General features: G+C 41.9%; 1 protein-coding gene across 10 annotated transcripts in view; it reads right to left on the reverse strand.

Moving 5' to 3' along the window:
- SEC31A (SEC31 homolog A, COPII coat complex component) overlaps window positions 1–15,993 on the reverse strand; it is a 69,590-nt gene that overhangs the window by 11,885 nt on the left and 41,712 nt on the right. For 2 of the 10 annotated variants that reach the window (XM_084627383.1, XM_084627381.1), the window contains exons 19-25: window positions 15,346–15,519; window positions 14,282–14,455; window positions 10,653–10,745; window positions 9,819–9,951; window positions 7,990–8,328; window positions 3,320–3,358; window positions 1,369–1,424 (exon numbers count right to left, since the gene is read on the reverse strand). In XM_084627383.1, the coding sequence (XP_084483509.1) occupies window positions 1,369–1,424; window positions 3,320–3,358; window positions 7,990–8,328; window positions 9,819–9,951; window positions 10,653–10,745; window positions 14,282–14,455; window positions 15,346–15,519 (1,008 nt within the window). The remainder of the gene's footprint in view (window positions 1–1,368; window positions 1,425–3,319; window positions 3,359–7,989; window positions 8,329–9,818; window positions 9,952–10,652; window positions 10,746–14,281; window positions 14,456–15,345; window positions 15,520–15,993) is intronic. The other 8 variants (XM_084627385.1, XM_084627387.1, XM_084627386.1 and 5 more) reach the window with 8 other exon arrangements.

Raw genomic sequence — 15,993 nt, forward strand, 5'->3', positions numbered from 1 at the left:
CACTGTTTTAATTAATAAATATTAAGTCATTAGTCATGGGAAATTATAAAAAAGGCTTGTTTGGGGGGAAAATGCAAAATATCCTTTATTTTATGATAAAAATTGTTTTAAAACCATTTAACAATATTTAAGTAATAGTTTAAAAACCATTAAGGAACGCATACTCTATTATACTGAAAATACACAGGAAATAAATCAGTGCGTAAATATTCATAATGGAAGCTTGGCTGGTACCAATTCAGGCAGGGTGACAAAGATCATGACTTTTTATTGAAATAACTCCCAAATCCTAAAGATCAGGTTGTGTAACAGAAGCCAGGGTTATGACCAAAACATTCCACAACAACAAATCCAATTAAAAAGACAGCATTTTCTAACCAATTTTTTTATTAATTTATCATCAGGGCGTTATCCAGACTGGTATGCTTCCTCCTCCTCTTTGAGAGTATTAACCCGCTCTAAAAGGTACCCCAGACTGACAGCTTTGGACACCAAAGCCCTGACTTTGTCATGTACAGGAACAGTGCAAGCTTCCTCAACTCCATCCTGCCAATGATGTTTGGTAATCCTGACCTGCACAGACAAACTCCAGGGGTTACTAGTTACTGTAGTTTTGTCTCCATGTACATTCACAACCTTATTCTGTGTGCTCAGACTGCCATGAAGAACTGGACAGATCACCACTATCTGATTTCATGTGGGCCACTACGACAGAATTTTGATCACTGCAAAATGTTCCACAATGAACCCAGAGGCTAGAATTAAAAGGCTCATTCTACCCTAATAAAAGTGTCCTGAGCTCCTCACTCCTGCCGTCTATGCTGGTCATGCTGCATTTTCCCACCCAGACTCTTTGATAAAGGTGAAGTTTTATATCATGGTCTCTCATCGTGACACTTGTCATACCATTAGTAAATACCAGGGGCCAGATCCTCAACTTGTGGACATTGTTGTAGCTAAAGAGAAGGTCAATGGAGCTATGACAACATACGCCAGCTCAGAGTCTGGCCCTAGGGAAAACATTCACAATTCACCTGCTTTTCTGCAAATAACAATGGTCCGTAGTACTTTTGTCCCAAACTGTGACCACCGATTATTAACAACAATTTTCCCAAGAACTCAGCCTCCTTTGGATGCATATTTCAGGGTGTTTACGAATGTATTTCAGGAGATAATATATGCTGAAAATTTACATGTCTTCCTTCCCTTTAAACACAACTTTTATTCACAATGCTATTAAATTGCTGTTTGATGATAACACTTCATTTTTTTCTTCTTCCAGCAATGGTTTTCATAACATTTAGTTAAGATACTGCTTTTTAAAATGCATCGTATGCAGTTTAGTGGGATACCAATCTCATACAATACCTTCTTCTTTGTAATTCTGTTCAAAGCAGGAGGATCATTCCAACCATTTTGAGGTCCTATAACAAAAAAAGGCAACATTAATCATTTGTTAGAATCCTAGAAGTTGGGGAATAGACCTATTTGCCACACTACACCTCCAAATTACTGCTCTAGCAACATCCAAAACTCTTAAGCAAGGCTGGCTCTGTGCCATAGTTGTAAAACTGGTGGTTATGTGACCTGATAACCAAAGTCTTGGTTCTCAGATCTGCTACTGCACCACTAATATTCATGATGGTAGAATAACACATCCCTTGTGCTAAGCAGCAAGCCCTGCAGTTCTTTACACTGAAAGCCCGTTCGCTGTATCTGCCTGAGAGAGGTTACTTTCTTTACAGCTAAGTTAGAATTTGACCTAGTCATCTTGAGCTTCCCCTCCTGTATATAATATAAATCACCTGAATGCATTAAATTAAATTCCTCGTAGACAACATAAAAAGCAAACTACCAACCATCCCAAGAGAGCAACATTGCACTGCCAAACCTTCTGAATTTTGGCAATGTTGCAGGCAGAAACACAGTTAGGACCACACAGCCAAAGTATGTTAACATAGTCTCTCAGTTATCTATGAAGGTTTCACTATATCTGTTTGTAACAAAACAAATTAGACCATTTGCCGGGCAATTCTGTTTGCACAACTATGTTAACATTATGATAAAAGTTAATCAACAGTGGGCACCTCAGAGCAGTTTGGAAAAAAGCAGTTCATGGGCACTGAATTCTGCTTAAGACATTTTCTGAGAGTTGCTCCTCTGCTTTTTTGTGACGCATGTTTACACAGCAACAAGATGTGTTCTCCAACAAGAACAGAAGGAAAACAGAGAGGATACTCCAAGTGAGAATAAACATCAGTAGGACTCTTAAAATCCTAGGTCACATTCACCCGTGCGTGCGCTCAGTCTAGAGATACAAGGCAGTCATAAACCAGGTTTACCCAGCCAGTTAAATAACATTTGTGGTCGTGTTGGGTCACAAAAGCAGAGTAAAGCTGCCTGAGCAGACTGGTGATTCTGGCCCCTTGCATTCAGGCCAATGTCGTAATAACGAGGAAAGAGAAATACAGAATATAGGTTATCTGAGCAGAACTGTTTCTAATAATTTTTTCAGTGGTTTTCATGACAAATCAGCTCATTAAAAGAAAGCGTTTTCTGTGTACTTGCAAAATTTGCAGTACAAAGCTTAGATTAGTGAATTAAAAATTGTTCCAGTATTTCATTATGCACATTTAATAGGGGCCACTGTATTAAAACTCAACATTAATGCTGCTTAAACTGGGGTAATGAGGATTTATTGTTCAAAGCCACAAAAAGCCAAAAGAAAAAAATTCAATGGACTTTTTCACCACAGTGTTTTTGTCTTCGTAAACTATGAATTCATGTTCACACAGTGGACTGTGTTACTTCAGTACAGACTTAGCTGGACTCTAAATTTAACAAGCACTTGAGAGTTTTGTTAAACAAGTTCCATACCCAGCATGCCTGTAATACCTTAAAGGGGCCTATTAAACAATTACTTAAAAACCTTCTTGTTAACCAAAACTCAGTCATATCCCCTGACCAACGAGAACATCAGGTATCATGTCCCCTAGCTAGCTGGCACATCAGTTTTCGTAAGATTTCAGATATGGAGAGCCTGGCTTTTGTAGCACAGACTATGACATCAATTTGTTTTAGCATTACTAATACTGGTAATAATTTTATAGAATTCAGTTAAAATGCATCAACTCATTTCTGTGGTTAAAAATTCCAGTTCTGGTATTATTTATGTTCATTAGGATATTATAAAATTTGATTCAATTAAAATTGTATTGACAAAGAGCGTTGAATTTAGTGTACTATGAGGGTCACATGCATTCCATTAATTTCATATGGTGGCTTAATTGATTTCCATGTTATACTGTAGCTAGTTCACCTTGCAGGGTAGAGGTCTGGTCTTGAGAAGACTGATTTTCTGTAGATAAAATGCAAAAATAACTAAGGCGTTTAAAAAAAGTAAACATACCCTAACCTGTAATTATTTTTCTCATTAGCTATTTCATTTCAGTAAGTGTGCAAAACTTGAATTTTCATCACCTGACAAAAATATCTAATAGAATTAAATAGCCAGTTTAATGACAACATTAATTAGTGCTATATGCTGCCCCATCAACCCTGCAGAATGACTTTCCTCTGCCCTCCCAAAACATGAGTCTGACTCCTTTCCCATTTAGGATGTCATCATTTCAAGTGGCTCCTAATAACTGTTGCAGAATCCTGACTTACTTTTGTTATCAGGCCAACTGAACCAAGAGACTACTCATCAGAGACAAAATTCCCTCATCACAATGGCTTCCACTCAGGAAAGCATTTAAGTATCTGCTCAAAGGGCTAGACTTCAGTAGGACTTCAGCACATGCTTAAGTGCTTTCCTGAATCAAGACCTGTATGATTATTTTGTATTTATACTGCGTGTCAATATCACATTTGTTATGATAGGAGCGTCCCACAGAAATATAAAGCAAGTTCCCTGCCCTAACTGAGCTGACAATCCAAATAACATGACACAGCAAGATATTTTACATCACCTACAAGGAAAAAGGGGAGCACTAGACAGCTATTCTACAGTATATTTAAGATTTGTTAGGCACCATCTGTCATTAACCCTGGTTTTTAGAGATTTATAATCCTTGCACAAACGTCTCACTGGACTGAGACGTGCAGTATCATAACCCCAAAAAAGAAGGAATACTGTGCAACACTAAAAATCACTTCATGCTTAAGATGGATGCCACAGATAGGTTTCTTAAACATCTGCTGTTGTGAAAGTCCAGATGGTTTAAAATGACATTTGAAAGCACTTACTTTCTAATATGATCTTATTGATATTGCTTAGCCTACCAATTTTTACTTTTTCCGTAAAAAAACTAATGGAAAAAACTGCGCGTGGAGTTCTAGCTTTTCTACCTGCATCTTCAAATGTCGCTGGCTTACTGCATATATCCTTTAATCTTAACGCATGAGATTTTTATTTTTATTTATTTATTTTGAATGAATAAAGTTTAAAAAGAAAAACAACCCACATCAAAATGATATTAAGATCCTGGATTACAACATATGAAAGCACAGAAATTCAAAGTCAAGGATCAAACCTCCATTACTAGGCATAACCATCCTGTTTGCTTAAATTAATACACTTTGGTAGACACTAAACATCATGGATTGAATAGAGACACTGGATTTATGGTTTATTACAACAATCTATACTCCACTAACAACCCCCCACCCAGCTGCTCCCTGCCCCCACTTCCTTTCCTCCCTATGACTGGAAGGGTGTTAACGGGCCACTTCACCTTGAATGGTCCCTTGAAATGTACATTAACTACTTATGCTAAACAATCTGTTCCACCTTGTATTTCGCTGTGACTCCGATAAAGGGCAGGTCTACATACATACAACATGCTGCATCGGCGCAGCTGCGCTGCTAAAGTAAAGATGCTCCTACGCCAACTGCAGAGCTTTTCAACGCAGCACTATACACGGGGGGCGGGGCAGATGAGGTCGGTATCACTACGTCGCTTAGGGTTGTGGATATTTCAGATGCCTAAGCGACGTACTGATATAGGTCTGTAGTGCAGACTTGAAGAAGAGCTCTATGTAAACTTGTCTCTCTCACCAACAGAATTTGGCCTCATAAAAGATATTACCCCATCCACCTCGTCTCTCTGTTTGCACCTAGACATTTGGAGGTATAGCTATGACCTTCACGTTGGCTTTATGTTTTCATGTACTTAATATAATGGTGACATACTGAGAGGCCTTTTTCACTATGCCGTGCAGCTTCTGTGAATAGTGTTGGTGGCTAAGGCACGGTAAGTACAGTCTATTTATCAAGACTACTCTGAGGGGATGGAGTTTGAACAGACTATAGATTGTACTTTCAGCATTAAAAGAGCTTTAAAAAGCAAGTTTTCCCTCTCTGGTTGGTACAGTTTTCTGAGAGAAATGATCTAACAACCTGAGCAGAACAGTCTGTTGAAGGTTCCCTGAAACATCTTTTTTACAAAGTTCCCTCAATTGCAGCAATATGGTTCCCACTCAGCAGCCCATCCCTGTGCAATAGAGCAATTCAGCACTTAAGACGCAATGGGACTAAGCACGTGACTAAAGTTAAGAATGTGCTCAAATGCTCTGGTGAATAGGGATGGACTTAAACACACACTTAAAGGCTTTGGGGCACTGGGGCCTCAGTGCTGAAATCTGCTAATAATCAATTAAAAGAATTTTCAACACCCAAGTTTAAAAGTTTTAAACTTTACACCAGATCTCCCCCCTTACTAGCTACTGGGACAAATTCAGCCGATATTGCTAATGTTGACAGAACTTGATAAAAACAAGTATAGATAACCTTTGAGCAAAAAGTGGAAACTGAAAGTGACCCATTTTACAGTGCTTGTTATTAAGGCTGGAAGCTTCTACAGTGCATAAGTGAGAGCTGTACCCTACTTTGAAAGAGCCATATGGACTATATTGCTTAAACTTTTAACACAAGAAACTTAACAGGTGACAGATCTCTCAACTGCATTCTAGTGACCCATATATAATAGTAAAATGGATTAGAGAGAAAACTGTTAAAGCGGTTTCCTGCTACTTGCATTTTTTGGAAGGTACAGGAGCAGTGCTGTCTGCATTACAGTGTGCTGCTTTGCTTCTGCAAGGCTAGGAAACTTGGAAGCAACTCCCGCTCCACCCGGTACACTAATACCTCCTCCTTGTGGTGTACACCATCCTCACACAAAGATGGGGAAGGGTATCCAACTGCCTCATCAAGAAAAGGAAAGGAGAAGGTATTCTGTCCGTTTGTAGAACATATGGGATATTAACAGTCTCAACAGGATGCACCCTTTGGGAAGACACATCCCTACAATGTTAAACAATGCTGCCCAGGCTGACAGGCCCCCAAAACTGACTCCACTCTTCCCTGGACAGAGTGGACATTTTTCTCCTAACGTGTGTGCGTTAATGTAATACTCGTGAAAGGACCTGGAGCCACAGCCCGGGAGACAGCAGTCCTGTTTATCCAGAGAACAGGCACAGTCAGGGTAGGGGCAGAACCAGCTTCAGATAAATGCAAGTAACACCCATGTGCCCCGAGCCACCCTTTCGAGCTCCTCCTGGTCAAGGGTGCCTCATTCCTGACCCAGCTTGACTGCTCAGAGGACAGATCAGCTTCCACATCCATTCAAACCATAACATCTCTGATGAGATGGACAATAATGTGGCCAATTAGTACCAAGTGGATCTGAGCTTTTTGTGTTGGGGACACTTGTCCATTGGAATGGACCAAGACCAAATACACTTCACATCGATCAACAAACAGCGTCAGCCTTTCAGTTGCTACCAACTTGGGTTGGATTCCAGCAGGCAACCTAGAGGCTCTATAGCGCATTAACAATGCTCTGAGCAAACCATTTCCCCACCTGAAAAGACATTTAAAAGAAAGTCCAATGGTTTGGTCTCAGAGCCCATTAACAGGACACTGTCCCTTTAAACAACAGACTCCTTGCCCAAACACAGCCCTGTTTTCCATCTGCTGCATTACTCCCTTATCCCCTTTGCGTTAACAGGGTAGAGCTAAAACAATGTTTAAATCAGAATTCCTCACACTCATGTATACATCAGGACCAGAAATGCTGTTTAAAAGTTATCTGAGGAACAAGTGACATTAATAAAGAGATAGGTCGAGCATCATGCAGGTCACTAAAGCAGCTCAAACTGTAAACAACAGTAAAGGATGCTTGAGTCCCTCTGTTTCTCACCACGCTGGCAGACTCTGTTATCATGCACACTCAAACATGCTCTTGAGTTCTAGCAACAGACACATGCTATTTTTGTTTGTTTGTTTATCTTATAGAAAAAACATGCCATTGAAGTGTTTCTAAATAATTTGTGGTTCTCTTTCAGGGCATTCATAAGCACAGTAATCCCATCACAGCTGATGATTAGGAAAACAGAGCTAATGACTGCATCTCCGTGAGGCTATTCAGTAGAAAGGGCTTCCTATATTAAATCTGATCCAACACTGGGCTTGACCTTCCTTTCATTTATAGATGTGTGTGACTTGGGGATGAAACTACTGAGAAGTTATGCTAGCAAAAATGGTGCGAGTAAGAAGAAAACCAAGCTCACTGCATCCATGATATTTGCTCATTTTTAGGTACTGGTTCACCAACCACGTAGCAATTTTGGCTCTGTCCACACGATAGTTAAAATTGTGCCAGCATCAATTGCATAGGAATACTGTTCTAGCATGGCTCCTCTGACTAGGGCAGACAGAGATTCTTTTTCTGTAGCACAGTGTGACTCTCAGAAGATCTCTGCACACATTGATCAGGGAATCAGAGCTATTATGCTAGCACCGTTTCAGCTGTAGTGGACAAGGCCTTACAGCTGTACTATGCACAGAAAGGATAATGCCATTTTTAGAAACACTGTGCATTAACCCTAAAATGCAGCCAAATTTTATATTATTAATAATTCACCAGAACACACAAACTACAACAACAAAACCTCACATAAGCAAAATAACTCCTTTCAAGCGCAGACCTGTTCTTTGGGATGCAGGAAGCTCATTGGTTGCAGGCAGAGTACCTGTTGGTCCAGTAGACAGTGCATAAGCCACAGAAGTTGCTGGAGCTCCTGGTCTGCCATGCTGGAAGGATGCACCAGAAGGAGGAGTGGGGAAAGAAGAGCCAGGATTCAAGCTTGCTGGAGAGGGTTGAGGTTGTCCTGGGTATAACTGAGAGGGCACGGAATGGGGAGAAGCAGGAGGCATATAGGGAGGGTTAGCGTAGGAGGTTGAAGCAGGAGGAGCAATAGGTTGTTGAGGCTGATAGAATGCTGGTCCCCCCGTTCCAAAAGAATACTGCTGTGTTGGCTGATAAGCTACATAGGGGGAGAAAAGGGAGAGGTTTTGTTAGTAACATTATTAGAATAGGAGAAAGCTACTATCCTCTCCAGTTTTTATGCCCCATTCCCTCTTCCTAGCTACCAAGGATCACAACTTTTCTCCTGATTTCAGTTGAGCAGAACACTTACATTTTAGACTAATTTGATGGCTTAATAAATATAAAAACGCCCCGTCACGTAGGACACCTAACTTGAATAGCAAGCTCAGGCCTCAGATGTTGTGGGCCTTTCTCCAAAAGCCAGCTACAGGGGAGAGTCTTGCTGCTGGTAGGTAATAAGCTAGTATCCTGTTCGTGCAGGTTAAAGGTGCCGGCTTGTCCCTCTCTGTAGTGGAGGGTCAAATTTCACATCAGCTTCCCTTAGTGGCAATGCTCACCTCCTCCCTTCCCAACCCACTTGAAACGGCTTCCTGGCTAGCCAGTTCCCACTCCCACAATGTGGTGCTTGGACTCAGAGGGCCATGTCACCTCATCCTGTTGCTGGAGCCTGGGAGGCAATGGGAATTATGTCCTTTTTCACAAAGACCTTGATTATCAGCAGCTCTCTGCTTCTCTCCCAAAACTCATAAGTGTCAGGCCATTACACAACCCATACACTCAAAATTAACAGGTGACGAAAATTAACAGGTGGTAGAAAGACTGGTGGCTACTTCTGTGGGAGCCTTCTAGATTCGGAAAGTTAGGAGCAACCCACACGATACCCGTCAGGCAGGAAAGTAGGGTCCCCACTTGACAGACAGGGAAACCCATACAGAGGAGATAAATGACATGTTCGCAGTCACAGTTAGTAGCAGAACCAAGGCCAGGACTCAGGTCTCCTCACTGCAAGGCCCGATCTCATCACTAGATGACACAACTCAAACACTGTGCCTGGTTTAATCTTGGTGTTTGTCAATTCTCCTCTGCTGCCATAAGATCCTTTCTCCATATTCTCTCTCACTCCCCGCCTTGTTACTCTTCCACATCCCGTGTTTCTTTTGTTATTGTTTGTTTTAAACAGGCTACTGCAGTTTTCCCTTCCTCATTTATCTTCCATCTTTGTCCTTATCTATGGTCTCTTCCCTGTCCCCTTTTTCTCTCTCTCTCTCACTTCGAGCCAACTCTGCAATAACTGAATTAGGTTAAGTTCCTTCTCAACAAGCAGGCATGCTGCTTGAGAAATACCTGGCTCTGGAGTACTCGTAGGGATCTTTGGCCCTCTGAGCTTTTAGGAAGGGCCAGTCTAGGCCTCAAACTAAGATTTGTTGGTAACCACCTGCTTAACTATAATTTAGCTGTTCAATAGGCAGTGCCACATCATCACTGACAAAATACCCCTCGGTATGGCGAGTGACCAGGAATAAGTAGCAGGAGCTTTCCATGGACTGTTCTCTCACCCAAAGAGTGGGACTGGTTTCCCCATTGCTCTGAACCTCCTGAACAAACTCACTCATGCGAATGTTGTGTAAATAAGTCATTGCTACTTACTCTGTGGGTACGTCTGTCGTGCCCCCGCCTGCGAATACACGTTGTAGCCGGGAGAAGCAGCCTGATGTGGCAACACATTTGGATGAGCAGCCCCTGGTGGCATAATAAAACCTGGGGGTGGAGGATTGTCTCCCTGGGACACAAGAATGCATTAAAGAGAAAGGAGATTAGATTTAATCAGTGCTGCTAACAGGTTGCCAGAGGAGGAGTTGAATGGGATTTCACAATTTCATATTTAAAGGCCTCAAATTGACATCAACAGAAAATAGCCATCACCACTGGCATAACTGTGCTGATCATTCCACCACCTCCATGAGCCAGGCTTCTTGAACAATATAAAGGTGAACCACAACCAAAGTGATGCACTATCCTTTAAACAGGAAATGAAGAAGCAGACATCCTTAGAACTCAAACCCTTCGATTTGATGATGTGTAGCAAGTCACAAAAATCTGACATCTTGATATTTCAACCAAGACACTTTTTAAAGGTTAAACCTGTTATTTCCAACATTAGGGGGAAAAGAGAGAGGAGAGAGAGAGAGACTGACTATTCTTGCAACACTTGCATGATTCCACTGCCAAAAGGAAGCTGTGAAAGTTCTCACTTGAACACAATTTTTTATTAAACACCAGCTAATGCTTTTTCAAGGCTAGCCGTCTGGGTAATATCTGGAAACGTAACAAGAGCTGCATGGAAACAAAAAGTCAGATTGACCTCAGCACCTGTTGCTGTCTCCCAAATGCACCGGAATGCATTAAGCACACAAACTGTATTCGGGGGTATTTATTTAAAGGGAGCACGATCCGCTCAAAGAGGAATAATGAATGTTATACCTGTGTGTCAGAGGGAGAGGCTGCAGAAGGATGGCTGGGAAGGGCAGTAGGAGTTTTGTTACTCCAGGTAGTGACAGTAGGGGCAATTCTAACCTGAATTGAACAAAGAAATACCAATCACGGAAAATAAAATGAAAAAAATAAATAAATAAAAACACCCTAACGGGTATCACATTACCAGATGCAATGCAGCTTATAGGAACTCTGTGAACACACAAAATCAGGCATCCCAGTAGTTCAAAGCAGCCATGAAATCAAGGTAATAAAATAAAAATAAAGACACAGCCTAAATCATTGCACATTCAAAAGCAAACAGAGAAGACAAGAGGTGAAGAGTTTTGGTATCTAAAGGGAACCACAGCAGGAAAATGGAGCACAGAGAAGGTTCTAGCAGTTAGAAAGCAGACTGGTGTTTGAACAGCATTATACATGCCCCTAAAGCAGGTCTGTCAGAGTGTCATAATTACAAAGCCTCCTTTTGTCACACTTTCGTAACTGCTGCAAAAATCCACCCCATGCTGAGGGCTCACACCAAGCAGCGCTTAAACAATAGCCTGTAAATTACAAGGCTTCAATTAAATGGAGGTTGACTGCCTTCATGTAAGTGGGGTTTCTTTAATTTGGGTTCACAAGATCCTCTGAGGTGTCTTGTTAAAAAAACAAAATTTGAAATCCGGCTGTCGCACATGCACAATAAGCTTCTTCCCCAGTGTTAGTCTCTTCCCACAACTGGGTCCTCAGAGCTCCCATGGGACACCAGATATCTCCTATGCCCATGTTTTCCATACTTTCCCAAGCCCTTAGCCTGACATTGTAATCACTGTCTTCCTGACCAAGGGTGAATGAGCGGGACTCAGTTGGCTCATCTATACCACATCTTTAACTGGCGAGAGAGGGTGCTGTTGAGCAATGGGAAATACTGCCGTACACTGAATTCACAGTGCCTGCGTTGCATGTCAGAGGAAGGAGACGGGAGGGGAGCCTTAAATCTAGGGCTTTGCATAGTTAGAGTAAAAGCAACAACATGAAGTTACCACCTGGCTCAGGAATGACTTTAATACACCTATTTCTAATAACAGCAGTGGTTTGTTTAGTCTGGAGAAGAGAAGACTGAGAGGGGACAGTTTTCAAGTACATAATACGTTGTTACAAGGAGGAGGGAGAAAAATTGTTCTTCTTAACCTCTGAGGAGAGGACAAGAAACAATGGGCTTAAATTGCAGCAAGGACAGTTTAGGTTGGACATTAGGAAAAACTTCCTAACTGTCAGAGTGGTTAAGCACTGGAATAAATTGCCTGGGGAGGTTGTGGAATCTCCAACATTGGGGATTTTAAGAGCAGGTTGGATAAACACCTGTCAGGGATGGTCTAGATAATACTTAGTCCTGCCTTGAATGCAGGGGACTGGACTAGATGACCTCTCGAGGTCCCTTCCAGTTCTATGATTCTATGTATTTTTTTATATCATGAGCCATTACAACAACAAATATGAACATTTTAATAACTTCCTAAATATGAATGTGCATGATCTGATCAATAACCAGTTTGCAATTTTAAAAAGTTAATTAGATGCTTTTTGCCTACTGAAAAAAAGAGTATTACAATGCAACACAGACGGAGGCCCATAATTAAGCACATGCTTAAAGTTAATCACATGCTTAAGTGTTGGCCTGAATAGGAATGATGGACTTACACGTGTGTTCAAGCGCTCTCCCAAGTTGGAGCCAATGGCAATGAAACTAAAAGTGAAGGCTCAAATATTACATTTTACTTTGCTCTGTCCAATCTACACAATGTTGCATGTCCATCTGTAATACCCCGTTAATATCAAATCCCTGCAGTACCTAAATGCGGAATTGTGTTTTTAACACAAGGAAGCAAGTCAAAAATTTCTTTGCACAGTTCACTTGGAATGTACTTGTTGGTTTGTGTTTAAACCAACAACAAGTGTTGTTGTTGTTTTTTAGTAACAGTTCTCCCATCCCCTTCCTAGCATTTAACACTCTAATGGGTAGAAAACGTGAAACTTCAGTTTGAAGCATTACCAAGACCATCTCATATCTAGGAAAGCTAACATTTTCCATAACAGAATATGAAGGTTATTGCAACTACAATTCATTGGTTACAGGAAGGAAGGTAAGAGAGACACAGAAAGGAAAAGCTGGCTTAATTATTTTTAATAATGTATCTGAAAACAGATCAAGCACAGTGATGTTTGCATCAATCTAATGAAGTCTTTTGACCACTCTGAAAGTTACCTTTTGTAATTTCTACATCCAGGAAATCACCTGGGGTTAAGTCTGCAGTAAAGGCATTCAAAGCCACTGATATACAAAGGAAGACAACAATGCCAAACATCCCTGACCCTTCAGCCTTTCCTCTTCCTTCTGCCCTCAAAAAAAGCAAATAATTTCATTTCCCTGATGCGATGCGATGCAGCATAAACCCCTCCACAGCCAGAATCCAAAAAAGCTGGAAAGATGCAACTACTTGATTTACTTGACGCATCAGATGCCTCAAGGCCGGGAAGTGCGAGCATTTAAGTAAATCCACATCTTCAGGGCCCAGGGTGTGACGGGAAACCAAAAGTGCAGACCTAGTTTCCCGTTTCCATTTTCCTCATTTAAAAACAGTTCCCATAACACTAATACACACTTCCCGTTCTCAAGGAATTGGCTGAAAGCAGCTGGTGGCACAAAAGCCAGCCAATCAATAATGGCTTGCTAAGGGATTGGCGATTACACTTTAACTAGGAGAACAGCTGAGATGGCGTGTCTCACACCAACCCATGGCAGTAATGGCAAACCTGTTTCCCCCCCTTCTGCCATGTAGTATGATTTGGTACAGCCTTGAGTCCAATCTAGCTCAAAGGTCCCCACCTCCTTTATATCTCATTTGCCTTCCCACCCAACAACTTCCTCCTCTACCCCAGACTCACTCACTCATTCTTTCAGCACACCTCACGCTTTGGTTTTCCAGGCCTCCCTCACAGCACCTCATCCCTGCCCAGGGTGCGGATGCTCTCCTTACACAGCTCCTACTCCACCTGCCTGTTCCCCACACCACGGGGAAGAGATTTTAACCATGAGGCTTTACTGGCCACCCAATCCTCTGGCACAGTCTTCTGTAATGTCCGTCATTTGACTCACAGCATGGGCCAGCAGAATCGGCATCACCTGCCGTGAGTTTGCTATTGCAGCTGTACAGCAATTTCTCTGGCCGATTACAGAGCAACGGGCTGCAGAGTGAAAAGCCAGCCTGTCCTTTGCTGAAGAGATGGTAACTGCATGACAGGACTGCATCCCAAAGGCTGCATGTAGCAGGGGAAAACAAAAATAAAAATATCCCCGAAGATGTAGTGATTTGCACTGAAATACATTTTAAATTAAGGAAAAAAGTATCTCCAAACCTAAGCTGCTTGATCAGATATTTGAGAGGTGTGTCCAAAAGCAGAGTAAAGGAGGCATCTACGTAGATGGCAAGAAAGCACAAAGGAACTGCTGTCCAAAGGGCTTTTAGGCACATCACACACGCTTCGGATTCATTGAAGGAAACAAAGTGCACAAGCCATCATCTTCAAACCCCACGCAGTGGGAGCACTGCTTAGCTTGACTGCTGTAAGTCACTTACCTGCTGATAATACTGCTGGGCTGGGCCTTGGGGCATCTGCATTTGTCCAGCCACAGGTCCAGCTCTTCCCTTGGGCATGGGTTCTCTCTCATACGGGGACTTTGGTGCCTCCTGTCCCACTGGAAGTTCTCCCTGGGCTCTGCAAAGTCTGTCCCGCAACAGCACAATCTTTGGCTACAAATAGTAAACCAAAGCAAACACGTAATTACACCAAGTGGAATCTCTGGCATCAAATCAACAGATGGATGGCCACTTACTGATCAGTTAAACTTCAAACGACTGTTCGAAAGAGGATGGGATATTCCACTGAACAGTGGTCTGGTTGGCTGAAGCAAATCTGTTAGTCAGCCAAAAAACAGGCATTCCAGCTGGATCCGGTGCAGGTGACTCTACTGGAAGTGTGGATTGAATCCCAAGTTTGGTACTCTCATTCCCAGGCCGGCAATGGTGGGAATGCCACAGAAATGTGGAGAGAGGGGAAAAGTGGGGCATGAGGGGTGACTGCAGCTACAACCACTGGTGACTGGCTCTGGAGGGCTCTTCTCTAATCCTCACTGGCCAGGAGAATGGCACGCCATGAGCCAAAAAGGGAGAAGAATGAAATGCAATTCTCACAGCTCAGAGAAATAAAAAGAACTTCAATACGTATACAAGAATTAACTGATAGTCCAGTAGCCACCCTGGAAAACCTGTGGAATTCACATTAAGTGGTCATCAGGAGAGGAATTAAACCATTCATTGTTAGAGAGCAAGCATTGTCACTTGGGGTCCACAAAGCAAAGTCTTGGCTTCACCTTGATTTATTTTCCAAAACACCCTGCAACTTTTGAGGCACCAGGACACGATTATACTGAGACCATGTTCCATTCCAGTGACTTTTCCCACCTACGCACAATAATAATCCCTGTCAATGCAGTTCTAAGCGGGAAGAAGAACTCCAAACCACATTGGAACATGACTTCAAGTGACAGTTTTGTACACGATGAGTGCCACGCATATTAATTAATTATCAATTAAAGCTTGTTCATCTAGAAGGGAGCAGAAAGAAAGTGAAGGCCACTTACCTGGTTGGTGTCTGCAGGAAGGAAAGCCAATGCAGTAGCAATGCTGCCCTGGGCAGCCAACAGATTGGCATACTGACTCATCTTCTCAGCCAGAAGAGCCCCGACAGCATCGGCATCCATAGATCGTGTAAACTGCACAGCCTTACGCAGGATTACTACTTTCTCAATGAGGTCCTGGAGGATTATGACAGAGGGAAAAACAACAAGTTCACAGGATCAAGTGAGAGAAAATGGCCACTAACTACAGCATGTCAGTAATAGACTCGAGATCAACCTGGCATACTACACAGGTCTCATTACATTATTTTAAGCAGAGTGAAAATAAAGATTTTCCCAAGGATTATTAGCTCGTGTTCTGTGTAACATTCAGAGCAAGATAATAGAACAGTAATCAGTGACCATCAATTTCAGTGTATTTTAAAATGTACTGACATTAAATAAACCAGCAGTAATCTGGTTACTCCATAAAGAAAAGCTTTTAAAAATTCTTATTTTATGAGATCTAAGGTACCTGTAGATTATCAGCAGCCATTTTTTCATTTTCATTAGTCAACAAAAAATGTTATTTACTGCCGTTACAAACATTTCCTAAAAACATAAAGTAGAGATGGGAAAGACCTGTTAGGTCCTCTAATCCATCTTCTCGCA

The sequence above is a fragment of the Lepidochelys olivacea genome (assembly GCF_965140295.1).
Source record: "Lepidochelys olivacea isolate rLepOli2 genome assembly, chromosome: 4".
NCBI classification, from domain to species: Eukaryota; Metazoa; Chordata; order Testudines; family Cheloniidae; genus Lepidochelys; species Lepidochelys olivacea.